At 54.2% G+C, this 24639-nt stretch overlaps 11 protein-coding genes across 11 annotated transcripts; 4 read left to right on the top strand and 7 right to left on the bottom strand.

Moving 5' to 3' along the window:
• Positions 1 to 73: 73 nt before the first annotated feature.
• EV422DRAFT_510926 (uncharacterized protein) lies at positions 74 to 1369 on the bottom strand. Its single transcript, XM_053068969.1, has 6 exons — positions 1341 to 1369; positions 1061 to 1289; positions 919 to 984; positions 644 to 840; positions 424 to 492; positions 74 to 318 (listed from the first exon to the last, which is right to left on the bottom strand). The coding sequence occupies exons 1-6, from the start codon at positions 1356 to 1358 to the stop codon at positions 151 to 153; spliced, it is 747 nt and encodes a 248-aa protein (XP_052929886.1). The 5' UTR covers positions 1359 to 1369; the 3' UTR covers positions 74 to 150.
• A 1608-nt stretch (positions 1370 to 2977) lies between these two features.
• On the bottom strand, positions 2978 to 4362 carry EV422DRAFT_502414 (uncharacterized protein; the record flags this gene model as incomplete). The annotated part of the gene is made up of 5 exons (XM_053068266.1): positions 2978 to 3190; positions 3245 to 3388; positions 3412 to 3516; positions 3588 to 3815; positions 4279 to 4362. The coding sequence occupies 5 exons, from the start codon at positions 4360 to 4362 to the stop codon at positions 2978 to 2980; spliced, it is 774 nt and encodes a 257-aa protein (XP_052929885.1).
• Positions 4363 to 4412: 50 nt separating this feature from the next.
• Positions 4413 to 5769, top strand: EV422DRAFT_4826 (uncharacterized protein). Its single transcript, XM_053067327.1, has one exon. The coding sequence runs from the start codon at positions 4673 to 4675 to the stop codon at positions 5567 to 5569; it is 897 nt and encodes a 298-aa protein (XP_052929884.1). The 5' UTR covers positions 4413 to 4672; the 3' UTR covers positions 5570 to 5769.
• Positions 5770 to 6646: 877 nt separating this feature from the next.
• On the top strand, positions 6647 to 7892 carry EV422DRAFT_510921 (uncharacterized protein). The gene is made up of 3 exons (XM_053068968.1): positions 6647 to 7031; positions 7104 to 7319; positions 7400 to 7892. Exons 1-3 carry the CDS (start codon positions 6909 to 6911, stop codon positions 7409 to 7411), a joined length of 351 nt encoding a protein of 116 aa, XP_052929883.1. The 5' UTR covers positions 6647 to 6908; the 3' UTR covers positions 7412 to 7892.
• EV422DRAFT_510918 (ribosomal protein L5 domain-containing protein) lies at positions 7893 to 9170 on the bottom strand. The gene is made up of 3 exons (XM_053068967.1): positions 9115 to 9170; positions 8091 to 8594; positions 7893 to 8002 (listed from the first exon to the last, which is right to left on the bottom strand). Exons 1-3 carry the CDS (start codon positions 9115 to 9117, stop codon positions 7976 to 7978), a joined length of 534 nt encoding a protein of 177 aa, XP_052929882.1. The 5' UTR covers positions 9118 to 9170; the 3' UTR covers positions 7893 to 7975.
• Positions 9171 to 11460: 2290 nt separating this feature from the next.
• On the bottom strand, positions 11461 to 12129 carry EV422DRAFT_490949 (velvet factor-domain-containing protein; the record flags this gene model as incomplete). Its single annotated transcript, XM_053067496.1, has 3 exons — positions 11461 to 11669; positions 11750 to 11826; positions 11906 to 12129. The coding sequence occupies 3 exons, from the start codon at positions 12127 to 12129 to the stop codon at positions 11461 to 11463; spliced, it is 510 nt and encodes a 169-aa protein (XP_052929881.1).
• A 1620-nt stretch (positions 12130 to 13749) lies between these two features.
• Positions 13750 to 14895, bottom strand: EV422DRAFT_510914 (DUF1771-domain-containing protein). Its single transcript, XM_053068966.1, has 2 exons — positions 14841 to 14895; positions 13750 to 14769 (listed from the first exon to the last, which is right to left on the bottom strand). Exon 2 carries the CDS (start codon positions 14691 to 14693, stop codon positions 14127 to 14129), a length of 567 nt encoding a protein of 188 aa, XP_052929880.1. The 5' UTR covers positions 14694 to 14769; positions 14841 to 14895; the 3' UTR covers positions 13750 to 14126.
• Positions 14896 to 15252: 357 nt separating this feature from the next.
• On the top strand, positions 15253 to 18303 carry EV422DRAFT_4545 (DNA repair protein endonuclease SAE2/CtIP C-terminus-domain-containing protein). The gene is made up of 7 exons (XM_053067241.1): positions 15253 to 15624; positions 15683 to 15778; positions 15844 to 16145; positions 16205 to 16295; positions 16375 to 17722; positions 17805 to 17968; positions 18034 to 18303. Exons 1-7 carry the CDS (start codon positions 15392 to 15394, stop codon positions 18158 to 18160), a joined length of 2361 nt encoding a protein of 786 aa, XP_052929879.1. The 5' UTR covers positions 15253 to 15391; the 3' UTR covers positions 18161 to 18303.
• Positions 18304 to 18572: 269 nt separating this feature from the next.
• EV422DRAFT_4514 (Metallo-dependent phosphatase-like protein) lies at positions 18573 to 20633 on the bottom strand. Its single transcript, XM_053067236.1, has 10 exons — positions 20394 to 20633; positions 20183 to 20306; positions 20021 to 20111; positions 19873 to 19952; positions 19605 to 19811; positions 19453 to 19528; positions 19323 to 19390; positions 19126 to 19247; positions 18971 to 19049; positions 18573 to 18904 (listed from the first exon to the last, which is right to left on the bottom strand). Exons 1-10 carry the CDS (start codon positions 20411 to 20413, stop codon positions 18854 to 18856), a joined length of 918 nt encoding a protein of 305 aa, XP_052929878.1. The 5' UTR covers positions 20414 to 20633; the 3' UTR covers positions 18573 to 18853.
• Positions 20634 to 20755: 122 nt separating this feature from the next.
• On the top strand, positions 20756 to 22999 carry EV422DRAFT_551994 (armadillo-type protein). The gene is made up of 7 exons (XM_053071865.1): positions 20756 to 20855; positions 20949 to 21067; positions 21207 to 21490; positions 21602 to 21792; positions 21878 to 22155; positions 22237 to 22383; positions 22459 to 22999. Exons 2-7 carry the CDS (start codon positions 21017 to 21019, stop codon positions 22750 to 22752), a joined length of 1245 nt encoding a protein of 414 aa, XP_052929877.1. The 5' UTR covers positions 20756 to 20855; positions 20949 to 21016; the 3' UTR covers positions 22753 to 22999.
• EV422DRAFT_510905 (uncharacterized protein) lies at positions 23000 to 24250 on the bottom strand. Its single transcript, XM_053068965.1, has 3 exons — positions 23803 to 24250; positions 23605 to 23740; positions 23000 to 23503 (listed from the first exon to the last, which is right to left on the bottom strand). The coding sequence occupies exons 1-3, from the start codon at positions 24198 to 24200 to the stop codon at positions 23411 to 23413; spliced, it is 627 nt and encodes a 208-aa protein (XP_052929876.1). The 5' UTR covers positions 24201 to 24250; the 3' UTR covers positions 23000 to 23410.
• Between the last annotated feature and the right edge of the window lie 389 nt (positions 24251 to 24639).

The raw sequence follows: 24639 nt of genomic DNA, 5'->3' as shown, positions 1-24639 counted from the left end.
ACTTCCGCGCTCACTGTGCATATAACCAACCAACGCCGTCCCGTACCCGCCCGTCCTTCCCCCCTCCCCCTCCCCCTCGCCAACGCTCGCCCGTCCCCCGTTCGGCCCCAAAATCAAGACCCCAGCCGAACAGCCGCTGCAGTCACATTATCAATCGCAGGCGCGGTCGGGGGCGGCGATACTGGTGATGGGCGTACTTGGATGTGGCCGCGGGAGCCGGACGGCGGCAGGGGGCTGCCAGTAGACGTGTTTCGGTTTTGCGTGCAGGCCCGTGGCTGCTGTTGACGCGGGGGCGCGCTGGGAGGGTGATCTGGGAATCTGTAAGGATGTGTGAGCATCGGAGTAGATGCGAAATGGTGCGTTGGCCCTCCCAACACGGAAAAGTATGAAAGAAACCCCCCCCCCCCCCCCACCCACGATTACCTTCTCACTCCAACTTGTCGGGTGTGGTTTCCGCTTCTTGGACGGGGTTGCGAGGACGCTGGCTGTGTTCTGAGGTAGGACGGAAAAGGGGGTTAGGAACGTCTCACAAGGACAGGTACCGGAAACTAGCCGGGTGGGCAAGATCCAGTCAGCTGCGCTGCACCTTTACCCCCCAGCTTCCCCCCCTTGCCCCTCTTTCTCTTCGTGCATCCCAACTTACATGCCGTATCCCCTCCGCAGCCCTCGAAATGAGCCTCTGCGGCTGCGGCGAATGCATAACGGGAAGATGTCGCCTCCTACTGTCTTCAGTCTGGTCACCCTCTGCATCTGCTGCTGACGAAGCGAGCGACGGCCTGCGCGCGGATGAGAATGACGGGTGTGCGCCGAGTTGGGTTGGGATCGGAGTGTCGTTTGGGCCTGGGGGGTGGGGTGGTGAGTGACTTCTCAGGGGCGGGGGTTACGAACGAGATGAGCGTGGTATAGAACTCTGCGTACCGTGTGCCTCATTTCCCGACCCACTGGCAAGACCTGTCGACATGAGCCGCGCGAATCTGATTTCCGCTACGACAAAGAATCAGTCCCGATGCTAACTCTTTCTATCCTGAACCCCATCTGCACAACGGCACCACGGACTCACAGCTCAGAGATAGAACGCCCTCGACGCGCTTCACCACGACGGGCGCGCCGCCGCCGGGAATCTCGTTGGGGTAGTGGCCCGACGCGATGGTGACGACCACGCCGTTGCCGGATGCCCGGCATGGTGGGTTTTTTATGCGTGGCATGGTTTGGTGGGTAGGACGGGGGGGGCGGTATTGGGATGGTGGGGAAGAGCAGGAAGGTCCCACGAAAGTTGGTTGAACTTGGCGCTCGCGTTTGAACTTGGAAGAACGGACGCGCGTCGGCTTATGTCATGCGCGTTCGTTCTTTCGAGACATGCGAAATTCGACCCCTCAACCCCTCTCGCTCTCCTTGTCAAGAAGAGCTCGTCCGATGCCTAGCTGACCAGCCTCACCTGGTGTTTCTTGAAACTCAGCTCACTTTCATTCCGATCTCACATTGTATTGGCCAGCAAGGTTAAGCTCTACCCGCAGATCGTGACTCGGAGGGTTTCTTCTCCCAATGACCGCCGCCGTATGCTGTGGGTGACGGCAGGGGAACTAGGGCCGGAGCGCTCGCGCTCGCTGCAGATTTGAAACCATTCTCAGCACTTCCCACTGTGTGCAGCCGAACTGAGGTACGCTCGCTTCGCTCGCCCACCTCTTTGGGCTTTCGGTCGTCCAAAAACCGTCGTACGTGTGATCCTGTTATGAACTACCCGCTGGGCCACAGCAAAACGCTTACCCGGAACTCTACAGTGGAGGCGTTAGCATCGGTTTACAACAGATCCGATTTAAGCTCCACTTTGGATAGCGTGTCATATATGGAAACGCAGTTCATATATAGAAGCGCTGGGCTATAGGCACATGTTTGTAGAGAGGCACGATCCTAGCCTCGGCTTCACTTTCACCATAACCAGTCAAGGGTAAGTAGCGGTTTTTGCATTAATCTATGTCAGATCTCACACCGAGCGTCGTCTCTTACTACCATCTGAGATTGTGAAAGCACAATGTTTCGCGGTCATCCTGAATACATTCTGGCGGCAGACACACCCGTCGAATGAGATACAGCTCCAAGGTCTGAAGGAGACGGATTTCGTACTGTTCCTCGATATGGTATACAGCGTGGATGTTAAGATGTCGACCTTGAACGTCAAGGGGTTTCTCGGTTTGTGTTCCATTTCCGAGTACCTTACAAGCCACTCGGATTCATGAAGCGGCAAAGGAAGGCATCCTAGCACATGGGAAAACTTGGGACAGCATCGAGGACTAACTGGTTGGAATGAAGAACTCGCCCGCCGTACCATGCCGTCAAGTGTTCCACAATGAGTGCCTGGGATTTCTTAAATCGGCTCCGGGAGACAAGCGGATCCAAGTGTTGTACTGTACCTCGCCGAGCACTATCGAATGACCGAAGTCTTTTCCGACGTCTATCAAGGCCAAAGCAACCTCACCTGAATCCTTATTTCAAGCGGCTGTCCATCGACCTGCGCTACAGAGTTCTGTTGAAGTTGGCAGTTGAGAATCAACGGTGCCAGGAGCAGTAACGAGGCCAGAAACCTGCAAGTGAAGGTCGAAAATTCGACAGCGCGTCTCCTGTCAGTGCTTTTGGCATCCCACAATCCACAGTGCCCGAATGTGAATTCGGAAAAATATCTCTTTCAAAGTCAAAAAGAGTGTAGTTTTTCTCGAAAAGAAACACGCAAAAAGTACGTGGTAACAATGTCAGACAGATGGGGTTCAGATTCAGGTTGGGGTGCTGAGCCGTCAACAACTTGGGACACTCCGGCACCTGAGCCTGATGAAGCACTGGAACACGCAAGAGCCGGTCAGGGAGCAAGAGGATATATATATACGAGGAGGGAAAACATCCCCCACAGTGATGCTTCAAACTGATTTCGTTTCTAAACCTCGAGGATCGAACATTCCCCGGTATTGAGCATTTTCTCAACAACAGCTCAACGTCCGACACCGAAATCGTCTTCAGCGACGGTTGCCACGTGCATCTTCATATGTCGATTCTGCGTGCCGCATCGGGCTACTTTGCAAGCCTCGCCGACTTTGACAACGAACAACATGCCGCCGATGATGACTAGCCCCGCGTACACCAGGTAGTCCGCCAAAATCAGCAGCGGCGAGCCCGGCCTTCTTCGCCGTTTGCTTCGGTATATCTACACGAAGCGGTTGCGGACTGGGCCATCGACGTCGAGAATACTTTCGCGTACCTGAACTTGAGCGAATTTTTTTGATGCTCGGCGAGCGGCGAGATATGGAAATGGAAATAGTCCGGATTCTACAGAGCCCAAATGGCGTGTGGTCCACCAAGTCTTCCGTATTGCGGCTGTGGGAGGGCCTTTGCCGTGCGGCACCTTCAATCGATATCATGATGCACATTGTTCGACTTCTGGAAGAAGTCGCTGATACAATCGCTTGGGAAACCAGCCGGGGACCGCTGGACGTAGGGCAGTTTCCTGTGTTGTGCATCCCAGCGCGCTGGCTGTTGATGCATCAGGGGCTTCATTCCACATGCAATAATGTGCACCAACTACGGGTTGACGTCCGAGATACCCTGGGGAACCATGCGAGGCCGTCTTTCGACGATATGCAATCCACTTTGAGTGCGACTTGCCGCAATTCGACGACGCATTTGAGCTCCTGTTCGGCACAGATCTCGGAATTCGGGAGAAGCGTAACCCATAGAATATAAAAGCGGGAGACCGTGTCTGGAAATAACTCTTTCAAAAAACTCGAGAGGGTCATCCGATTTCTTTTCTTTCGCGTCTGTGTTCGATGGTGCTATGTATGTATGTATATACAGTATGTGCTTTTGTCCTATTAAACGTAGTCACTATGTGAATAAGGTGTTTCCTGTGCGGCATTTAAGTCGATGCACTGGCATTTACTTTCTCATGCGGACTCCCTCTGCTCTGATCGACGCAGAGGGCCTCGGAGGCTTGAGGCAAAAGAGGCATCTAATAAGGAGGCGTTCCCTTTGACGGAGTTCATCTTTTTCGCGCGTTCATCATCACCGTCGATCTTTTTCAAGGTTTTCCGAGTGTTTCCCGCCGGACGTATGTACTGTATGCGAGCCGCGGTTGCACCACGCAAAGGTCTCTCCAGCACTCGTCCGTAGTCAAAATGGTGACCCGGGCTCTAGCTCTAGGGGCTCTTTGAACGTTCGGATGATCGGCGACCGGGCTCTCCTTCTCCACCTCACGCGTATTGGTGGTATCCGCGTGTGCGTGGTGTCATAGCGTACCGCCATGTCCGCGTACAGAACCCAGATCACAGCCGTGATAGCGATCCATCCCCCAATCCACCGCCATCCCGCAACCCTCTCCATCGCACACTGTGCCCGGCTATGCAGGAAGGACTTCCAGTGACCGTCCAATTGGAGCGCACCATGGGAGAGTTTTCCTATATATCATATATTGTGAATGTGTCCTGTGTGTGCGTGTGTGTGCGTCTTGCGTCAATCGCTCCTCGGCGACAAAAGAGCAGCCTCCGTCATCAGTAATCCACCGGTCAGGAAAAAGAGCTAGCTAGCTGACTGTCCCACTTCGTTTTATATAAGGTCGGCCTCTATCCCGCCAGCAATTGAATTCACCTCCTTCCATTGCCCATTTGCCCAAAAAAGTTCGATATTCCTCGAAATGCGCGTCCGCACTTACTCCGCCGCCGTTTTGCTGGCCTCCAGCACGTTGGTCGCAGCCCACACCACCGTCGCCCCCGATAGCACCGACATCGCTCCGATCGACGGCGCTTTCCCCACCGAAGTGGCATCCACTGACATCAACGAGTACAACGGTAAGGAGAAGAAGCATAAGAAGAAGCATCACTACGATGACGACGATTGCTCGGACGATGACTCGGACTCCGATGACGACGACTGCGAGGACGAGAAGGTGACCACGACGGTCTATGTGACGGTCACCGCGCCGTGTGAGCCTGTTCCTACTCTGGAACCTATCCCCACCGATATTCCTACCGATATTCCTACCGACGTTCCTACGGATGTCCCCATCCCGACGGACCTGCCCACCGACGTTCCTACGGATGTCCCCATCCCGACGGACCTGCCCACCGACGTTCCTACGGACGTCCCCATCCCCACCGACACGCCGACGGATATTCCTACCGAGAACCCTACCGACGTCCCCGTCCCGACCGATACGCCCACGGACGTCCCCACTGATATCCCTACGGACGTCCCCGTCCCGACCGACACGCCTACAGATGTTCCTACTGAGATCCCTGTCCCGCCTGTCCCTACCGATTTGCCTACGGACACTCCTATCGATACCCCCACGCTCGAACCTATCCCATCTGACACCCCTACGGACATCCCGACCGATGCGCCTATCCCGACCGATTTGCCCACCGTCGACCCGGAGAACCCCATCTCATACACTCCCATCGAGCCGCTGCCCACCGTTTCTCCCGAACCGACCCCGTCCGAGCCTCCTGTCGTCTCCGCCGCTTCCTCCGTCGCCGCTAAGATGCTCGTTGCTGTTGGTGCGGTTGCTGCGTCCGTCGCTGCCTTCTTTTAGGTGCGATATGGTTTCAGGGATTCGGAACCTGCGCCGCGCGGGATTTTGTCCCCTTGTGGGTGCCGACGCAATTATGCCTTTCCGGCGATCATCGCCCCATCGACATTTTAGACCGATACCGAGTTCTTACTGAACATAACATCCGGCGTAGCTTTTTATACTAGCAGGTAGACACCATTGGTAGCGCTCTAGAACAGTGCATCCTCTTTCTTTTTCATTTTCCCTTTCTGTTCCGCTGCTACCGGACTTTGGTCGCATAGCCTAATCCCCTTATATTTGGATATCCGTTGTTGTTTACTGAACAATCGTTTTGCTTTACACGTACAATTGAGTACCTCTCAACTTGAACATATTAGGGCTTGTTTGGTCGTTGTCTCCCCTCCGCGTGACCCTCCTCTTCTTAGCGAATCCGGGACTCCCGCCCAGGCTCAACCGACTTAGCTTGCGGTTTTTTTCGCCGTCGGAGGGGGACCGCGAGATATCTAGACGTCTTTGCCTTCGCATTTGCTGGACTTTGGGCTGCCGACCCTAGACTTTTCACGCCAACACGCTTGTCGACGCTGGCTCCACCCCCTCCACACTCCACCACGCCGTCAACACCCTCCAACTTCCTAACCCCAACGCCAACCACCTCATCCCGCTCGCTGCCCCTGTTCGAATGCTCTGGGGGAACAGACACCCGCGTTGAGGATATCTCTTTCCGTATACTGCGCATCTTTGCAAACAAGACTGGCTAACTCCGCATCATGAGCCATATCTGTGAAAGTCATTCTGAAGACACACTCCTCCGTCGTCCATTGAATTTCGATTCCAAATCTAGATCTAGAGGACTACGCTCCTGACGCTCCTCGTCCAGAGCTTATGTGCAATTTTGATTGAAAATCGCGAAGGTAGAACAGGTGGTGCGCAAGTACAGTGTACATACAGTACTGTACGAGTTGCCCCTTCCACGCCTTTTCACGCCACGCGTTTGTCCGAAAGCTCCTGAACAGAGCATTCGTGAGGAAACGCATTCGAGGCTTCGATATCCACAAAACCACCCTGAGCAGTACCAGCACGTCTGAGCAGAATGGTAAGCGTTCACCGCCGAATAGCACCCCCTAGCGAACCCTCAGATAGATATCTGATCCCCCCTTCACTCCTCCAGGCAACAACATCCCACCGCCCCAAAGCAACCCTCACCTCGTCCAAACGCGGACCCAACCCCACCTCCTCAAAATCCGCCTCCCAACCCACGCACACCCTCACCGCGGACCAGAAGCAAGAGATTCGCGAAGCTTTTGACCTGTTTGACACCGATGGCAGCGGCACGATCGACACAAAGGAGCTGAAGGTGGCGATGCGCGCGCTGGGGTTTGAGCCCAAGAAGGAGGAGCTGAAGCGGATGATTGGCGAGGTGGATCGGAGTGGGAGTGGGGTTATTGATTTCAATGACTTTTTGGAGTTGATGAGTGTCAAGATGGTATGGGCGGTTGTAATCGCAAAATGGGATTCTCATATCGAAGTTGATCTCACCGAAAACACGCCTGAGTAGTCGGAGAAAGACACACGAGAGGAAATCATCAAAGCCTTCCGCTTGTTCGACGATGACGATACGGGCCGGATCTCTTTCAAGAACCTGCGACGAGTCGCCAAAGAACTCGGAGAGAGTCTTACGGACGAGGAGCTACAGGAGATGATAGATGAGGCTGATCGGGACGGTGATGGTGAGATCAACCAGGAAGAGTTCTTGCGGATCATGAAGAAGGCAGTATGTACTGAAGGTTTGAGAGAATTGAAGGAAGCCTCACACACGATTGGATGGCTTACACCGCCTTTCCCCAATTGCAGAACCTGTACTGAATTCCAAGTGAGAGCAGCTTGTACATAGGTTTTGGATATGCCTGTGAACAGAGATTTCGCAGAAGACCCACTCGTTCGGATATGCTATGTGCAGTGGATGAGTGGTATGAAAGCTATATACCACATTGATGGCCAGGTCACCCCGGCCAACGTCTCCAGAAACACCCGGTATAGCAGCTCCAGCCCGATGTACTGAATCATGTACACCGTATGCAGCCACCATCCAAACCCAGATAATCAGCCATGGCAAAGCAGGTGCGGGACGAACGCGGTGGCTGTAATGAGAATGTGGCGACCGACAAGGCAGGAGGAGGGTCTCAAAAGAGAAGAACGGTGCGAGCCCGCGCCTACAGCAGACCGGCAGCACTGGACGTCGTATAGTCCAGCTTGCCAGCAGCGATGGCTCGACGATCTGAGAACGGCGCGACGACCCTCCACCGATATCGCAACGATCGACAAGTGCTCCGGCATGGGACCAGGAGGAATGCAAAAAGTGGATTTTGTAGTTTATATTACACCCCACACAAGTATTTTCCCCCCACGCTCTATCGTGCACGGAGTAATCTACTTGTTGAGAACGATACCGTCGAACTGTATGAGGAGCAGAAAACGGCATATAAGAAGTCCGTCATCCATGCAGCATAAACATTCAGCATTACGATAGGCAACAAGTACTTACGCGCTTCTTGAACCAGTTGATGGTCTCCTCCTTGTTGACCCTGTGAGGCGCACCGACACGGCCAGCCTTGTGCTTCTTCCGCGAGATACGGAGACCGGGGCGACCCATGACGACGTAAAAGTCCATTCCGTAAATACCGATGGAAGGGTCGTACTTGATACCCAGGTCGATGTGCTCCTGGATACCGAATCCGAAGTTTCCGGTTTGCGAGAAGTTACGGGCCCTGAGCTCGTACTCGAGAACCTTCAATCCACGCTCGAGAATCTCCTCGGCCTTGGGTCCACGGACGGTGCAGTGGACGGCAATCTTTTCGTTACGACGGATACCGAAGGTACGGACGGTGTAACGAGCCTTCGAGTAGACGGGCTGTTGACCGGTCAGCTGCTCAAGCACCTTGGCGGCACGGGTAAGCTTGTCTCCAGACTCGCCGACACAGATGTTAAGGCAGAGCTTCTCCAGGTGGAGAGCCCTCATGACATTTTGGGTTTTGCCGGCTTCTTCGGTCTAAAATGAGTGCATATGTTGGTTAGCCGAATGCCCAACTAAAGCACTGCCAAACAGAGTTCATTCCCCATGTCGGTAAATGGCGCGACACGGCGGTTTCTCCCCTGGATCCGACAGTGTGGCTAGCCCTTCGTAATATCCAACGTCCATCCCAGCCCTCGAGCCCTCCCCTTCTCCCATAGTGCACCGCCCCACTGTTCCGACGTCGTTGTGAAAGTCCGGGCAGCGGTCTCGCATGCAATTCGCTAGAATGAAGTCGACTTTCGCTTCCAGCGCCCTTTCGGGCGCCCAACCGCAGCCTGCATTCATTCCTCCGTTCATCTCTCCGGTGTCGCTCCTACGTCCGACTACCAGATGCCGATGGTAGTTCCCCTCCAAGAGCCATTCCACCATTCGTCCATCCATCCATCCCCAGCCATCCATCCATCGAATCTTCGCACATTCGTTCGATCTGTCGTCCTGCCGTCCCTGCCGCCGTCGCCTGCGCTGTCCGGGTATGCTGTGGGTGAGGTATACTAACCATTTTGTCGACGATTGAGAGCCACTGGCGTAATGGGTGAGATTCTTCCCAGCTTGTGAGCAATGAGACATAGGAAGGTTGGAGCGCCAGCGCGATTTTGGGTTACACAGCCACCCGGGAATCTCCGCGTGTTCTCCAGTTCTGACCTCCCATACGCTATGGACGGAATTTCGAATGCTCCCAAACCTCCATCAAATGTATGTACACAGGTATCAAGGAAATGTATACTGGTATCAAGGAACAAGAAGGAATCTCTTTGAAAAAAACTTCAAGCGTCTCAAGAGACTGTTGATTGGGATCTTACAAAGCCCCAGCCGATAGAACAAAATTGGGAGTAGTGGAGGCTCGCCTTTGGGGAAGATTAACAAAAATGGTGTGGGAAAAGGCGAACTCGCCAAGTCGGGTAACGCGTAAAGGTGCTAGGGCAGGGGAGGGACGGGCCAACACCCAGCATCCGCGTTGAGCCCGACTCCTAGCAAAATAACGTCCAAGAAATAGGGCACACGAAAAGGGAATAGGGCAAAGAAAGGCGGCCACTCGCCATCTATGATTGTTCGTATACCAAGCAAAACCCAAAAGAGGTCCACGGGAAAAGGCCCGTCCCTCAATGGTATGAATGGCCATACGGCGAGCGGCGGTCACCGCGTGATGGCTGCTGTGCCGGTGGAGGCGGGTAGCCCGGGTATCCGATGGGATGCACGGGCGGGGTATATTGAGCGGTAGGCGGGCCGTCGTAATGGCCCGGCGGGGGTGGCGCGACATGAATGGGTGGCGAGGACGGGTGTCCGTCCTGCTGTCGCGCGTAGTGCTGCCGATCGTAGGCACTGGATGACATCACCGGCGGGTAAGGGTGCGAGGGCTGTCCTGGCGCGATGTGTGGTTGTGGTGGTTGTGGTGGTTGTGATGTTTTGTAATAGCCATGATTCGCGTAGGGGTCGTGGTGGGGCGGCTGTGCGTAGTAAGACGAATGCGGCTCCATGCCGTGGGATGACGGTCGATAGGAAGGCTGGGGAGGCTGGGGAGGGCCGTATGAATCGTGATGGTAATGACTGTGATGGCCCCCATATGTCTGTGGGGCATTGCTGGCGGAGTGGTGGGAGATGGACGGTGGTCTATGCGAGTATTCAGCTCCATAAGGGCCATGGGTATGGTGTGCGGGCTCTCGCGAGTATGAACTCCGACGGCGTTGGTAATACTCTGGTTCCGCGCCCGGCTGGCCCCAAGGAGTGACGGAAGCCGTCCGGGAACGCGGTTCGTAATGTCGCGGCGGTGATCGAGGTGGGAGTGGGGCTTGATGATGATGCGCATACGCGCCATCAGCTTCCAAAGGTGACCTGTGACTGTAAGGACCGTGATACGGAGGTGGTACGCCATCCTGCCAGTATGTACGGGAGTCCCGATGGTACCTCTGCTCATCAGTTTGTCCTTCGGTACCAAAGGTGCCGCGATGCGCGTGTGCTGGCGGCACATGCGGGACTGCCGATGTGGGTGGAAGTAGCTGAGGAGGTTGATGATGCTGTGCCGGTTGATATTCATGATGTCCATGAGAATGGTGCTCTGCCGGGTGTCGATCGACAGGGTGCTCGTAAACCCCATCAGAGGCTCCTTGCAGGGGATGAGCAGGCGCCTGGCTCGGGCGATAGCCATCTGTCCTCTGCGTTGCAGGATGCTGAGAACCATGCCCATGACCGTAAGTGTTGTGGTCTCCATGTCCGCGGTCGCGAGGGTGGATATCATGTTCATGTGCGGCATAATGGTGCGATGATGATTGACGACCATCCACCATCGCTTGTATGCTTGACACAGTACGCCCTTCATCCGCCGGGTGCCTGGCGGTAGGATCGAAGTTGCCCAGCGGGGGAGGTATGCCGTCACCAAATGAGGCGACGGTAGCTCGCCGGGGTGCCGGGCTCACGTCGTTGGTTATCAAGCTGTCAATCGAGATACGCGCCGAGGCTTTGCTTGACGGTTGGTTCGGACCGCCAACGGAATCAGCCGCGGAATCAGAGGCTCTCCTTTCTCGCGAAGTGGGCTGCGGAACAGTTAAGAAGTCGTCGGACACCTGATCGTCTGTTCGCCCCAGGATTCGCGTTGATGCAAGCCGACTGGGACCATCACTCCTGCTTTCCGGAAAACTGAACACGCTATGAGAAGCCTCGCTCACGCTTGTTGAACTCCTTCGTGCACTTCCTGGCCTTTCGTGGTCCCCCATCACTGGTGAGGCTGTCACGCGTGCCCGAGCCTTTGCAAACCTCGGTGCCCTCGGTGGAGGTATGGTATTGGGATCAATCACTTTCTTACTTGGGGCCGTCTTCTTGGAAGGTGGCCCAGATGATGCTTCACCACCTAGGGAAGATTCGGGCCCTGCAGCCTCCACGGACGGTTTGCGCTTGAGTGCTTTCCTGCAAAAACCGATTGGGGAGTCCGTGTCAATGCCTGCATGTTCGAAATGATAGAATAAACGGCCGTCCCGCAATACCTCCGCAGTTTCGATTCATTCCGCAGACGAATGCGGACTCCTTGCTCAGCCAGTGCACGGCAAAGCGGGGTGCTCTCTATAATGATTGGGGAAAGATGTTTTTTATAGCTTATAAGTACGCTGGCTACCCACGAGGCGCTTCACCAAACAACATACCTCCCAGTCCCGGGAATCCCCTGCCGTATACGACGAAACTCTCAGAGTAAACCCTCCCGCGACAATGCACAGCACCCCTATTGGACCAGAGACCCAAGCAGTTAATTGTAAGACTATGTAGCACTCGAGGATTTCAAAAAGTCCCTCACGACTTACCCGCTAATCTCAAACAATGTGAACATCAACCGGAAAGTGCCCTCGACCGCCACCCCAATGGCGGTGAACGGAAAGAACGAGCTATCAACATTGTTGACATCACGCAACCGTGCCATGGAAACGACAATAGTGCCTGTCAAAAGAGACCGGCCACGGTGACGGTCTTGCTTGAGAGCCATCACTTCTTCGTCGCGGTCGGCATGCCATAAGCTCGCGTAGCACATGTAGTATGGATTGTACAGCGAATCACTAGGATGGGCAGAGTCTCCATAAATGATGTACTGAAAGGAATTCGTGTTGACCCCCACCCCCCACTTACGTGCACAATTTTCCAGTCTGACGATTTGTGATGACCACTATAGTAAAGACGTGGACTCTGATGAGTTGAACGAATCGCCATCGTTTCCAACGTAACTCCACTTACGATGCACCACCGGCGGAGGGTCTAATGGACGTCGCTCTCCTACATGGCAGAAAAAACATGTCATTTTAGTCTCAACATCCAATCTCTCTGATGCTGCGCGAGGAAACCCCACACAACCCGCATTCTAGACTCTAACCTTTTTCAGCATTGCCACCGACAGACGCGCGAGCCCTCTCAGGTTGCTGGCGTATCCTCAGATGGAGATCTCTGTTGATTTATGAGAGAAATCGGGCCTTGGCATTTTGATCGGAACATCCCCGAAAATCGAATTTATGAGCACACCCACCTGTCCCGGATAGCAGTGATAGGAGGCACGTACGCCGTATGCGGTACGAAGCAGTATGGCGTGTCTTGGCTCTTGTCCTTTTTCTCCTTATCCTTTTCCCCTTTGTTGGCAGCCCGCTTCCCGCTCATATCGAAGTGGTGTAGAAGTGGAGCCTTTCGCTTTTGGAGTTTGTATGGGCTTTTTTGTTTACGTCTCACCGATTCCTTCAGGACGACGGTAGTGGCAGAAACACGTTCGCAGGAGGGACGCCTCCGACGCCAGCAGCGAAGAAATGCTGAACGATGAACCGAACACAGTAATAAGACGTCCGCGCTCCAACAGCGTTCTGGTTGTGCGTGTCGTCCCCGCGTCGAGGAAGATGCCTGTAGGTTGTTCGTCGGAAAGAACAATTTTGGGAGTTGCTGACGAGCGATGGAGCAGCAACCGCTGCGTGCGTGCGGCAAAGCAGTATTGTTTTACGAGCCGAGCCGCCTTGCACTCTCCGGCCCAACCGTGCAACCGGTGGTATTTAGTCGATGCGTTGTCGTCTACAGGTCTTATTCCGGGTGTCTTTCCCTGCCCTTCACTGGTACGTATGCGTTCTTTTTCAAACCCGGCGCTCCGGCAACATCAGGGCTCTCAAAACTTTCCGGAAACAGATGGAGCAATGGCGCCTTGTTAGAATTTCTCACGAGGGAGGCCCTTGCGCTTCACCCCTGTGGGTTCGGTAATCATTCCCACCCGCCGGGAAAATGGTCGCTATGTAGCGGCCCATTCACAGTCCTCAAACGCACGGGACAATCATTACCTCTCACTCAGCCTCCTTGGGCTCAAAGTTAGCGGTATATGGGGCTTGGAGGACTCACCATCTAACTTGTGAAATTGGTCCCTGATGAGATGTCGATGATGCAAAAACAGACAACGAAGACACCAGCGAATCCATGGGCGGGCGCCCTTGAGATTGTGGGTTTGAAGCTGATGATCCGCGGCCGGTAAACACGCGTCCCAGGGTCGGTTGTTTTTAATCAGGGATGCTGATGATCGTCTGCTGTAACGGAAATTTCCTATTGATCTCAACGCTCAGGGCGCTGATGACTAGTATATACAGGATAAACGGAAGGGATGTAACCGCATTAGATGGCATTCAGACTCCAGGAGCAACGGGGTTAGATAGAAACAGATAGAAATCTCCCTGCATGGATTCCCAATGGCTGGCGTGGTCTCCCAAATTTCGACAGTGCGGTCGCCGGACCGGGAGACACTTCCTTAGCTGATCCATGGATGATCCATGTGGTGACCCGTCTCGAGCTTGACGGGAGAACGAACTCGGGGGTGAATTTGTGAAGCACATGCCGCTCACAGAGCAATGGTTTATTTATCAAGGTGGAAGCTAGACTGATCGATAGGCCCCTGCCTGCTCACCGCCCTAACCACTCGTGCAGGACATAGTAGCTATCACCTTTATCTACGGCGACAGTGGCAAACCCAGCTTACGGAAAAAAAAATTCGATCTCCCAGCAAACACACTCAGGTCACATAATGACGCAGGCCTTCTCGATGAACCACCCGATCGAAGATGTCGGCACATCAAGCTCAAGAACAATACAGCCGGGATTTCTCGGGTCTTCAGTCGCTCGGAGCTTTTCCTCCCTGAGAAGTGCTTCCACCGCAGGTTTGATTTTGGCAACCCCGTTGGAACTACGCAGCCCGCGACCTGTGATGACCACCGTCTTCTTCACGCCGTTTTTCCTACACTTCCCCAAATGCTGCTTGACAGCACCGATCGCTCCGTCGACAGATAGGCCATGCAGGTCAATCTCGGACAAGTCTCTGCCGCGATTGTTGACAGCGAAGGCTTCGGCCGCTGCCCGCTCATTCAAGATTCGCATCTGCTGATCATGTTCCTTCCCCTTGATACTCCAGACCTTTGCTTGGTCCTTTTGCCCTGAGCGCCAAGCTTCCTGAGAACTCTGGTAGCAGGAATTTCGCAGACGGGCTTGCTCATCCGCCTGTTGCCGAAAATCCTGGGCTAGAGGCGGAATGCTAGCCCCGCCCGGGTCCGACGAATTCGGAGAGGTGCTCGACTGCAGGTTGCCCATTTTTCGGAGGTGTAATAAAGGAATCTAACTATAAAGCAGATATGCAACGGCTAGAAAGTAGCTTCAGCTGGGTTGGCTGCAGGGAGCGTGCGCGCAACGAGATTAAAGCACACCCTATAACAGATGGAAATAACTATGAGAACAGACCCGGATGCTCTTTGTACAGTACAGTAGATGAGAGTTGAAATTGTTGAAATTGGGGAGGTCAACCGTCTGGGGCTGTCGACATGGGGGTCATAAGGCGTCTATTCGGGACTGCGCACGTAAATGGAGGTTGCATAGCCCCCGTCGGGACCAGTTGCGATCGTCAGAACTTCGTTTTCCCCACGCCCAGGGTGACAGGGTCCCATTATATTACGCAGGACGGCATCGCTCGCGGGCCTCGGAAACCACTGACGACAACTTCCGCAATCTCTTGACGTTTTGTGCTGGTTGAGCTTTAGAAGTGCCGGTGGTTGAGCTATCGGCAACCTCGCTTCGAGTGCAAACAAGATGCAAGATAATGGAGACGCTGAGCCGGGCGGAGCAACTCAGTCCGCCCCTGGGCAAGGGACATTTGACGGCCACATGCAAGCTGCATGGATGCTGCACTACGAAGAACTGAACAGTCAGTCGTCCGGTCGCCGCCCTTCGGTCTCGTTTTGCAAGGCTTGTCTTCGATTCCACCCTTTTAACGCTCACCGTCTACAGAACTTAGAATGGCAAAGATATCGATGGAAAGCGAAGTGCTTTCACTGAGAAGCGAGCTTGCATCCTGCAAAGTGGAGCGAGACAGCCAGGCATCCAGAGCAGTGGACCATATCGAAGAGCTTGTTCTACTATATCAGGAGAGGGTGGATGTGCAGCGAGAGCACAGCGCGGCCGCGGAAGGAAAGTGTCTGAAATACAAAACGAAATGGAGGGATCTGCAGGTTGAGGTTGAGATCCTCAGGTGAGCTGGATGCACCAGAGTTTGAGGGAAAGTCGCAACTTGTTGACAGCCTCTGCAGAAAACGTTTGGTTGAGCTGGGGGACGTGACCAAGCTCTTTCCGACGGACTCTTCGGCCGGAAATGTGCTCAATGAATTAAAGAACGAAAACATAAAGTAGGTGGTGGAGAGAATACTCCGGCTGTGAGTCTGGAAAGAATGCTGATATCCCCCGCCGGCAGGTTAACCCGAGAAAATACTCATCTGAAGGGTAAATACGATCGTTTGAAGACCGAACGTGACAAGGCCCGAGCGGACGCGGAAGCAATGTCGAAAAAGTCGGAGAAGAAGGGTCAAGATTGGCTCGAAAAGAAGCGGCGTGCGAACGAGATCGTGCATCAACATGCGATACAGAAGTTGAAGGAAAATCGGGGCTCAGCAGCTGGAGCTGCAGGGCCTTCATTAGCCGCACAAGAACTTCCTCGTGCTGCACCGGCCGCTACCCCGGAGCATAACGGCAACAAACCAGAAAATTTGGATACATGTGAGCTACCAGATCCATTGTACGCCTCTTTCCGCCAGATCCCTGACGTTTTGGTGCAGCAACTCCACGTGCTAAGCGCCGACGTTCCGACAAGTATGTCTCAGATAGTGAGATGTCCACGATGGTATGCAAAAATAACGGGTCACCGATGTAAGGCGCAGTCGTTGATACATTCTGGCTGTATCATGTCACTCCTCCGTCAGGATTTCTCATCTTTCTCGAACGACAGGGTCAAAGAGAACCTCAAATTTCGAAGGATACCGCTCCTTCCGCACCAGGCAAATATTCCCGCTGCGGATGCCGTTCCGGAACAAGTCGTGGCCGCAGTGGTTGCCACACATGTAGACGAGACCCTCTTCGTCCCTGCAGATTTGGAAAACATCACTCCATCCCTCGGAGCAGCAGCAGCTGTAGACCAACTAAGCGGGACACCCGACCAGCATGTCGATCCAACTCCTCCGTACGACTTCGAGAGAGGGCTAGGCTTCAAGGATCCTGGGGATGTGGGCCCAAGTGTGTTCATGAACATTGATTTTGGGAACTTGATGGATGATGACTGGGGCGATATGGATACGGGGCCTGGAGTTCACCATCCGGCAATCAATGCATCGAGCGCTATGGAAGTCGGAGAGGAAGCAGATGCGGTTTCTATGGATGAGCCGTCTGAGGGTGATGACGAAGGGAAGCTTCAACGTAATGGACGGACAACATCTTCGGAAATCTTGTTGAACAAGCCATCATCCGACGTCGAAGCGGCATCCTCCCCAGTCCCAGCAACACGGCCGAAACCGCGCGGTGCGGACTTGCTCGGATGTTCGTCCCCATCCAGCTCGCAAATATCCATGTCAGACGCTGTGAGAGCGGCTGACGAGCTTCAGTTGAACGTCCCACCACCGTCGCGAAACCTAGAGACCGCAAGGTTGCTGGACGATCAAAATACCTCGAACAAGGAGGCAGCGATAACAGCAAGCGAAGAGGGAAGACCATCGAGCACGATGCCAACATCATCCCGACCAACAGCTCTGCCCACGTCTATACCCGTAAGTACGCTCAAGCGACCCCGCGAAACAGTACCCGATGCCGTTGATATTCTCATTGCCGAAACCCCGATCTCCACCCGCGTCTCCCATCGCATCACCCCGGCATCGCATACCACCCGCCACGCCTCCCCTCCCATCAGAGGCCCGTTACCGGCAACACCGTCCTCCATGCAATCCGACACAGATAAAAGAGCAAGAAAGAAAGCCACAAAAAACGCCTTATCACGTTCGAAAGAAGCCGCTCGATCGTCCTCGGCACACGAACCGCCCAAACCCCCCGTCATCGAAGTGCTAAGCACGAGCGGCGACGAGCATGATCAGGGTGATAGGGAGATCACGGATGACGAGACGCGGAAACTGCCGAGGAGTATGGGGGTTGGTGCGATGACGACCACATCAACGATGACGACGACCGTGGTTGCGCGTCCACCGCGGACGTCCGGAACGGCACCTGTGCAGTACAAGTATCAGGAAGTCGTGCGCAATAAAGAACAAAGGAAGAAGATGCAGGCTCAGGATAATTGGTGTTGTGCCAAAGTGGGTCTCTTGATGACATACACCATCATTCATCTGCATCATCTCATCAAAACCAACGAACTTTCATTTATTGTCATAACAGTTCTACGAGGCAGCAGGCCCCATCGCGCCCCTCCCCGAACTCGGCGCGCCCACCGCACATTCCGCCGGCTGTGCCCACGACCAGAAGAGTAACGCCCACGCCACGCATCTGCAGGCGGTATCGAGGCATCGGCATGTTCATAAACCGCCGAACACGCCGCCTGGGTACGTCACTTCGAATCCCAACTGCTCTCAAACTCGTTGCTGATCAGGTTGTTCCGCTCATTTAGGTACTGGGACGTGGATTTCCCCACAACTCAGGAAGTAGCGGTGAACAACAAGGAGGCGGCCAATAACAAGGCGGCAAAACAGAATCGGGAGAAGGAGACTGGGGGTGGCGGTACATGGCGCCGATGAAGGTTGAAATAAGTGAGGTTGGCGGACAATAACAAAAACTTTACAACATTGCGTCCATCTCCCCGGCCGATGAACAAAAACGAGGCCCCGAATCCGTATCGTACTCGCACTGTGTCCCACGTGCGACCCATCTATCACTGTTTCTCCATCACTTAGATCCCGGGCATTTTGTAAACATTGGATATCTCAATGCAATTCACACTCGCAAGCCGATACACAAATCACACATCGTCACGAATACATATGAAGAATCACATTCTTCGCGGTCGCGGTTTGGCTGTCTTAAATGAGCGGCAGCAACTCCACCAATGGCAGGTATAGGTGGCCGTCCCCGCTACGCTATGTTAGGGATATCAAGAAGGTGAGGGTGCGAAGGCGAAGGGGCGTCCAGGTACAAGTCGTAGAAGTGCGACTGGCGGGGTCGGCTAACTCTCGGTGTGCGTGATGCGTGAGAAGAGCAGTTGTACTGACCGCATCGGGGTCAGAGGCGAGGGAGCAAAGAAATGACCTGCTCGTACGCCGTTTCGCGACTATAAAACGTGCGTCTGAAAGACACAAGCGGTTTTGCCAGGGTTTGTGTTGTTGACGAGCCCCTGCCGTGAGGTTATTAGTTATGCTTCTTTTCGACGATGCGGGAGGGACAACCGAACCCGGTCTTCGGGTGATTCGGAAGGCGGGGTTTTGGTAGGTAATTTAGAGGAAATACTCTGGCGCTGGTTTTCGGTTAGGTAACCCTCTCGCCTCCTATTAGCATACAAATGTTTTAGGCGAGCGGATGGAGAGAGCCGAGGGGTGAGGGTTAGAACTGACCTGTGGCGCAGCTTCAAAGATCTTATAATTCGCGCTTAGGTGTTCATCCAGTTCCAGGATCGCTGCCACGTTTCCACATCTGTTCCCAGAGAGAAGGTTAGGACCGCTTTCTGACAGTGTGGCGACAAGGAAGAGGCACGTTGCCGCAACTCTACCTGTAGCAGTAATTTGGCGCAGACCAGACCGTCACAACAGTGTTTTTGAACATGGTTTTGTACCCCTCCATAACGAGTTGGTGGGCACGTGCGATGAGAGTGAGGTTGTTTTCGTGGACGAACTAGGAGGTCCGGATTAGACGACGCCCCCGTTCAATATGCAAGGGGATCGCCGGGTAAAGCGTAAAGTCGTTTACCTTTGTGGCTTCATTTCCCCCGAAGAGAAATCCAGCACCTCGTGGACTCAGACCCCATCCTTCGATATCTGCAAACACACATCCGTTAGCGGTATACATCGACGCTACAGTGAGGTGAACTCGTCCTTACCTTCCGGGTCGGACCACAGTAGGTCGCACATCGCCCCGTCGTGCGGTACTTCTTGCTTTCTATCTATGATTCGTATCTGTCACGGGACAAAGATCGATAAGCACACTATGCCTTTCACCTGTGACCGACAAAGTCAATGCTAACTCCCATACTTGATCAAGCGTCTGGATAGCCGGTGATAGTCCTCCATGCACACAGAAGATCTTGTCGTCTATGATCGCCGACAAGCTCAGGTAGTCGAATATCTCGCAGCAATACCGCCATACGTTCACCGATCCGTATTTGCGCAGGCACTCGTCGTAGAAGCCGTATACTTGCGTGATTTGCCGGCTTTCGTGGTTGCCGCGGATCAGTGTTATCTGGAGGTCACCAGGGTAAGTTTTGCGCCGGTTTCCGCTTGACTCGAAAGCAAGGACTTACCCTATCCGGATATCGGACTTTAAGCGCTAACAGCAGCAAGAACGTTTCTACGCTGTAAAATCCTCGATCCACAAAGTCCCCTAGGAAACACGTCCGGTAAGACAAGACTTTCACACATCGCATCAGAGCACCAGACCTTTTCACATACCCATGAATAGATAATTAGTCGTTGGACATTCCCCACCCACCCGAAACAGCTCCTTCAGGTCATAAAACTGGCCGTGGATATCTCCGCATATCTGAGACGGAAACGCGAACAGCTTCAGACGGTGTGCCCCAACGCACTTCCACCCGCAAACAGGCTGCATACCGTCACAGGAGCGTCCACGCGCTGCACGTTACTCTCCTCTACCAGGATCTCCCGCGCCTTGTTGCATAAGTCTTTCACTTCGCTCTCCGTTATGATTTCGCAGCGGCGAAGCTGGTCTATTTGTCTACAATAAAAACGAGTGAGTATAGCCGTACGCCAAGCGGGATCCAATGCCTGGCTTTGCACACCGCGGGTGGGAACATGCACGCACCTATCGAGGTCGCTGGGCATGGCGAATGAGCTGTGCTGTGCCCCTTATGAAATGCTCTGAGACTGACGAGAACGACTTTGGACGCTATGTATGCAGGCTAGCTATGCTATGCTACGCTCACTGAGTCTACGCGTTGACGGCAGCAGTGCTGCAGGTGCGTCTGTGCGTGTGTGGTTATGGGTGGGAAAGTTGTAGAACGCAGCACAGTTGAGTTGTGAGCGGGAGGCAAGTCGGCAAGAGGCTCCGAGGGTGCTGGCTCTTGTTAGTTCGTGACGCGTTGGCAGGAACTGCAGAACACGCGGATGCGGGACTTGACGAAAAAATGATGCGAGACTGTGGCTGGGTGCATTTCCTTCGCACGAGGGAGAGCGCTTTCGCACGGCACACACACATAACAACAGCCACGCATTTACAGCCAATAACTGCACCCACTTCAACTTACAGTCCACAGTTTCTTGCAAGGTAGGGGGGATGGCAGACGCCGCGGCTGTAGCGTCATCACTGGTGCTGTTCGAGGTGCCGAATTTCGCTTAACAGACCCATGATTCATTGCAGACTGCATACGGAAACCCCTTCAACACACATTCTACTAAGAAGCTCAAAAGCGCAACCGTCGAATATATATGTCTGCTCCACCCGCCCCTGCGCCTCAGTTTAAGCTCAAGCAGCGCAAGGTCAGTGGTCGTGCGCCGCCGTGGGAGATAGACGACGCAGGGCTTGAGTGACGCTTGGAAATGGAAATGGGCAGCACATAGTAGGAGTGATCTATGGTCTCCCACGCTGAATCTAACCCCATACTTTCCCCTACAACAGCGAGAAGCTGTAACAAAACATGAACCAGAGGCCTTCCGTGACGCCCTGCTGAAGATTATCCCCGAGAACGCGGACGAAATCGAGAAATACGCCTCGCTTCTAGAGTTGAATGAATCGAAGCTGGACTACAAGCGCTACGGCGAATCCTTCTTTGAGTTTCTGATCGTCGGTGGATTGATTGCCCCCGGTGGAGTTATCGAAGATGGACCCCGTAAGAACCCTTTCAGCATCTTTGCGGCCGAAGACTCGAAGGAGGCTGTCAGGGCTAGGGTCGATATTATGAAGTAAGGAGCGAGGGGAGATGCGGATGGGGTGTGAAGATGTTGGTCGTGCTCTATTGATATGGCAAGATCATGACGATTTCTGACGAGCCGTTGTCTTTTTTGCTCTCGTAGCCGGCTGATCCGCCGATACAAGTATCTCGAAAGGCGCCTCGAAGAATGCATGTCCCATCTATTGCAGTACGTCAACAAGTTCGGCGACAACACGAACAAGCTGGCCCGTGCTACTGGCCGGTTGATTAGCATGCAGTTGCTGTCCATTTCCGTTCTGGGCAACATGATGAAGGAGCATCTCGTGAAGGATGGTGGGTTTCGCGGGTTTAAGGGCTTGCACATAGAAATCTTGACAGCGGGGAAGCGCAGAGAGACTGACTATCGAATTTCTCGTAGGGGCCGCCCTGCAGTTCGTCACCGGCGTCTTCCGCAGCTACCTCGAAGACCACACCATCGACCAGCTCAGCATGGCCATCAAGAAGGGTGGACTGGACACCAAGCTTCTCGAGTTCTTTCCCCCGGGCAAGCGCGAGGCGGAATACGTCGCCCGCCACTTTGAGACGGAGGGCCTCAAGCCTCTGGTCGAGTACTTCAATAAGAAACAGCAGAGCGTCGTCAAGGAACAGGTCAAGGAGCGTTTGTTCCAGATCTTTGTGGAGGGGACCCCTCAAGAGGTGAGGGCGGCATTTTCGGCGCAGATCATACCTCTTTTGATGAAGTGCCGACAACTGAAGCAGCTTGTCGATTCCCTGTAGGCTGCCACGTACATCAAGCAGCAAATGTCCGCCAACAGCTGGACGGAAGGTGATGTCGTCCCGATCATCTGGGAAGCTTTGATCTCTTCCACCGAATGGTCCACTCGCCCCGAACAGCTCGAGGGTCAGATCAAGAGCATCCTGAAGGTATACTGATCATAGATAATCAGACTCCTAAGCCCGACGCCATTTACTCATTCACCCCCACAATCCCCCAAACAGACCTGGGGCAAAGTCCTCGCGGTCTTCTGCACCTCCGCCAAAACCGAGCTCTCGCTCATCCTCCTCGCCCAGCAGCTCGCCTACCAAGACGGCCGCTTCCAGAAGCACTTCCGGTCCATCATCAAGGGCCTGTACGACGAGGACGCCGTCTCCGAGAGTGCGATTGTTTATTGGTACGAGAAAGGCGCTGGCGCGCAGGGAAAGACGCTGTTTGTGAAGCAAATGGAGCCTTTCGTGGCTTGGTTGAAGAGTCAGGAGGATGAGGAGGAGGAGGGGGAGGAGGATGATGAGTAGATGGAGGAGGTGTGTGAGGGGTGGATATGAGCGATTCACTCTTTGCTTTCCTTCGTTGAACACGCGGCGTGAGGGGATATGTGGATTGGAAAGTCGCTGTACACTATGCGCGTACAATGTGAGCTTGTCCATCACAACTCCGAGCAATCTGAACATCCGCTCTAGAGGTGTGGTACACGAATCCCCCCCATCCCCAACTGGTATCTTCCACATTGTATGTCATTGGCGCTTTTACCTTTTATATATGTATCTTTCTCGTTGCTTTGAACGACGGCGGTGGGGAAGACTACAAGATGGGCTTTCTGACTGGGAAGACCACTGTCAAAGAGGTCCGGGGAGTTGGCCCCGTCCTTGTTCCCGTCATCGTCGGAGTCGCCTTCTCCTCCCTCGATCTACTCGTCCGCGTCATCACCATTGGCGCCGTTCGGAAGGTCCGTCGGCCGAAGCGCCTGCGTGACTCTGTCATTTCGCTTCCCACACAACGACGCCACGTTCCGCGCGCGTAGCGACCTTGAACCAGCCTTACCCCACGCCCAGCTCATCCACCGCAGACGTAGCTCCGTCCATCTCGTTATTAGACTATACGGCAAAAAAATGTAGGTGCAGGCGTAGCGGCCCTCTTTCCATCCCCAGGGCCTCTTCCACCAATCGCCCACACTCAGCACACATCCATCCGCCTCCGCCCACGCACAGCCTCCAACTCCTCCACCATTCCCGCATACGTCTTTCGCAATTTCGCCAGCCCTGGCCGCTAAGACAAACAAACAACGAAACCATTACATCCCATAAATCCCATCTGAAAGAATTCCTCCCCCCCCCCCCCCCCCCCCCCACGAAAAGACGAGAACTCACCAACTCATCCCGCACACTCTCCTCCACTCCCCCGCGATGCACCCATTCCACATACTCCTGCTGGACGCGCGGTGTTGAGGATCCTGGAGGTTGGTGGTGGTATTGTATCATTGTTTCGGTGAGGTGTGCCAATGCCCTGTTCATGAATGTCAGAAATGAAAAGCCCTCCAGTTTCCCGCTAGTGAACAGGGAACTTACCCATGGGCCTTCCTATCCACCTCAATCCACCTCCCATCCTCATCTTCCTCCTCCTCACCGTCGACAACCACAACCTTCCTCAGCACATCCATCCCTTCATCCACCTCACGCAAATGTATCGCGACGCGTTCCAACGCGTCAGTCTCGTCACCTTCCTCCTCCTCCCTCAAGTTCCGAGGAAGGTGATGAATCCTCCGAATAGCGAGATCTATCGATTCGGTGTGGATGGCGGTTTGTAGGTGTGTGAGTGTGTCGAGGAGGGTGAGGAGGTCTGGTTGGGAGGGTGTTGGTTTGGTTGAGGGGGTCGTGGCTGGGGAGGATTGATGGGATGCTGAGGAGGGGTGGAGGTTGTGGGAGGCGGCGAGGGTGAGGATTGATGTTGTGAAGGGTGCGGACATCGTTGTTGTTTTGTAGATTTGCGTCCGATGGGAGGGTGCGTTCGTTACGGATTGCGAGAGAGTGCGGAAACTGATGAGAGGGAAGTTCACAATGGGTTGTCCAGAAGTCCGGACGCCCACCCTCTCACGTGATGCATTTAATGGCTTTGAAAGGCAACAAATGTGGCTTCGCCTTATGCCGTGCGGCATGGTGATTGGCTGCAACGACGGCAATGGCAGGAGAGACGCGATCCCGAGCCCCATCCCAGCCAGTGACTGAAGGCCACTCCTGCCTGCCTCGATTAGGAGGCCGCGCACTTGGGGGTTGATTTCTAATGTGGACGCTAAACTGAACCTTGGCACGGGACCTCTCGAACAGGGATTGGGAAAGAAAGGTGAAGTTGGGAGCAGAATCTAATCAAGCTCCTAAGCAAAATGAGACACCGCGAGGAATGGTCGA

The sequence above is a fragment of the Fimicolochytrium jonesii genome, assembly GCF_025526975.1.
Source record: "Fimicolochytrium jonesii strain JEL569 chromosome Unknown EV422scaffold_1, whole genome shotgun sequence".
Lineage (NCBI taxonomy): Eukaryota > Fungi > Chytridiomycota > Chytridiomycetes > Spizellomycetales > Powellomycetaceae > Fimicolochytrium > Fimicolochytrium jonesii.
This window is presented reverse-complemented; position numbering and strand designations above follow the sequence as displayed.

What these genes read in the sequence shown, in the direction of transcription:
- EV422DRAFT_510926 (XM_053068969.1), bottom strand. An exon ending in GGGCGTTCTATCTCTGAGCT is followed by an intron (nt 985 to 1,060) that starts GTGAGTCCGTGG and finishes TCTTTGTCGTAG; the next exon opens with CGGAAATCAGATTCGCGCGG. An exon ending in CGACAAGTTGGAGTGAGAAG is followed by an intron (nt 319 to 423) that starts GTAATCGTGGGT and finishes ACATCCTTACAG; the next exon opens with ATTCCCAGATCACCCTCCCA.
- EV422DRAFT_510921 (XM_053068968.1), top strand. Translation starts at nt 6,909, where the DNA reads ATGCGCGCGCTGGGGTTTGAGCCCAAGAAGGAGGAGCTGAAGCGGATG. An exon ending in AGTTGATGAGTGTCAAGATG is followed by an intron (nt 7,032 to 7,103) that starts GTATGGGCGGTT and finishes ACGCCTGAGTAG; the next exon opens with TCGGAGAAAGACACACGAGA.
- EV422DRAFT_510918 (XM_053068967.1), bottom strand. An exon ending in TCAACTGGTTCAAGAAGCGC is followed by an intron (nt 8,003 to 8,090) that starts GTAAGTACTTGT and finishes CTCCTCATACAG; the next exon opens with TTCGACGGTATCGTTCTCAA.
- EV422DRAFT_551994 (XM_053071865.1), top strand. Translation starts at nt 21,017, where the DNA reads ATGTCTGCTCCACCCGCCCCTGCGCCTCAGTTTAAGCTCAAGCAGCGC. An exon ending in TTAAGCTCAAGCAGCGCAAG is followed by an intron (nt 21,068 to 21,206) that starts GTCAGTGGTCGT and finishes CCCCTACAACAG; the next exon opens with CGAGAAGCTGTAACAAAACA. An exon ending in TGGAGGGGACCCCTCAAGAG is followed by an intron (nt 22,156 to 22,236) that starts GTGAGGGCGGCA and finishes GATTCCCTGTAG; the next exon opens with GCTGCCACGTACATCAAGCA.
- EV422DRAFT_4826 (XM_053067327.1), top strand. Translation starts at nt 4,673, where the DNA reads ATGCGCGTCCGCACTTACTCCGCCGCCGTTTTGCTGGCCTCCAGCACG.
- EV422DRAFT_510905 (XM_053068965.1), bottom strand. Translation starts at nt 24,200, where the DNA reads ATGTCCGCACCCTTCACAACATCAATCCTCACCCTCGCCGCCTCCCAC. An exon ending in GTGGATAGGAAGGCCCATGG is followed by an intron (nt 23,741 to 23,802) that starts GTAAGTTCCCTG and finishes ATTCATGAACAG; the next exon opens with GGCATTGGCACACCTCACCG. An exon ending in AGAGTGTGCGGGATGAGTTG is followed by an intron (nt 23,504 to 23,604) that starts GTGAGTTCTCGT and finishes TGTTTGTCTTAG; the next exon opens with CGGCCAGGGCTGGCGAAATT.
- EV422DRAFT_4514 (XM_053067236.1), bottom strand. Translation starts at nt 20,413, where the DNA reads ATGCCCAGCGACCTCGATAG. An exon ending in GGGGAAATGAAGCCACAAAG is followed by an intron (nt 19,248 to 19,322) that starts GTAAACGACTTT and finishes CGGACCTCCTAG; the next exon opens with TTCGTCCACGAAAACAACCT. An exon ending in TCTTTGAAGCTGCGCCACAG is followed by an intron (nt 18,905 to 18,970) that starts GTCAGTTCTAAC and finishes GTATGCTAATAG; the next exon opens with GAGGCGAGAGGGTTACCTAA.
- EV422DRAFT_510914 (XM_053068966.1), bottom strand. Translation starts at nt 14,693, where the DNA reads ATGGGCAACCTGCAGTCGAGCACCTCTCCGAATTCGTCGGACCCGGGC.
- EV422DRAFT_4545 (XM_053067241.1), top strand. Translation starts at nt 15,392, where the DNA reads ATGGCAAAGATATCGATGGAAAGCGAAGTGCTTTCACTGAGAAGCGAG. An exon ending in ACCAGAAAATTTGGATACAT is followed by an intron (nt 16,146 to 16,204) that starts GTGAGCTACCAG and finishes GTTTTGGTGCAG; the next exon opens with CAACTCCACGTGCTAAGCGC. An exon ending in AAAAATAACGGGTCACCGAT is followed by an intron (nt 16,296 to 16,374) that starts GTAAGGCGCAGT and finishes CTCGAACGACAG; the next exon opens with GGTCAAAGAGAACCTCAAAT.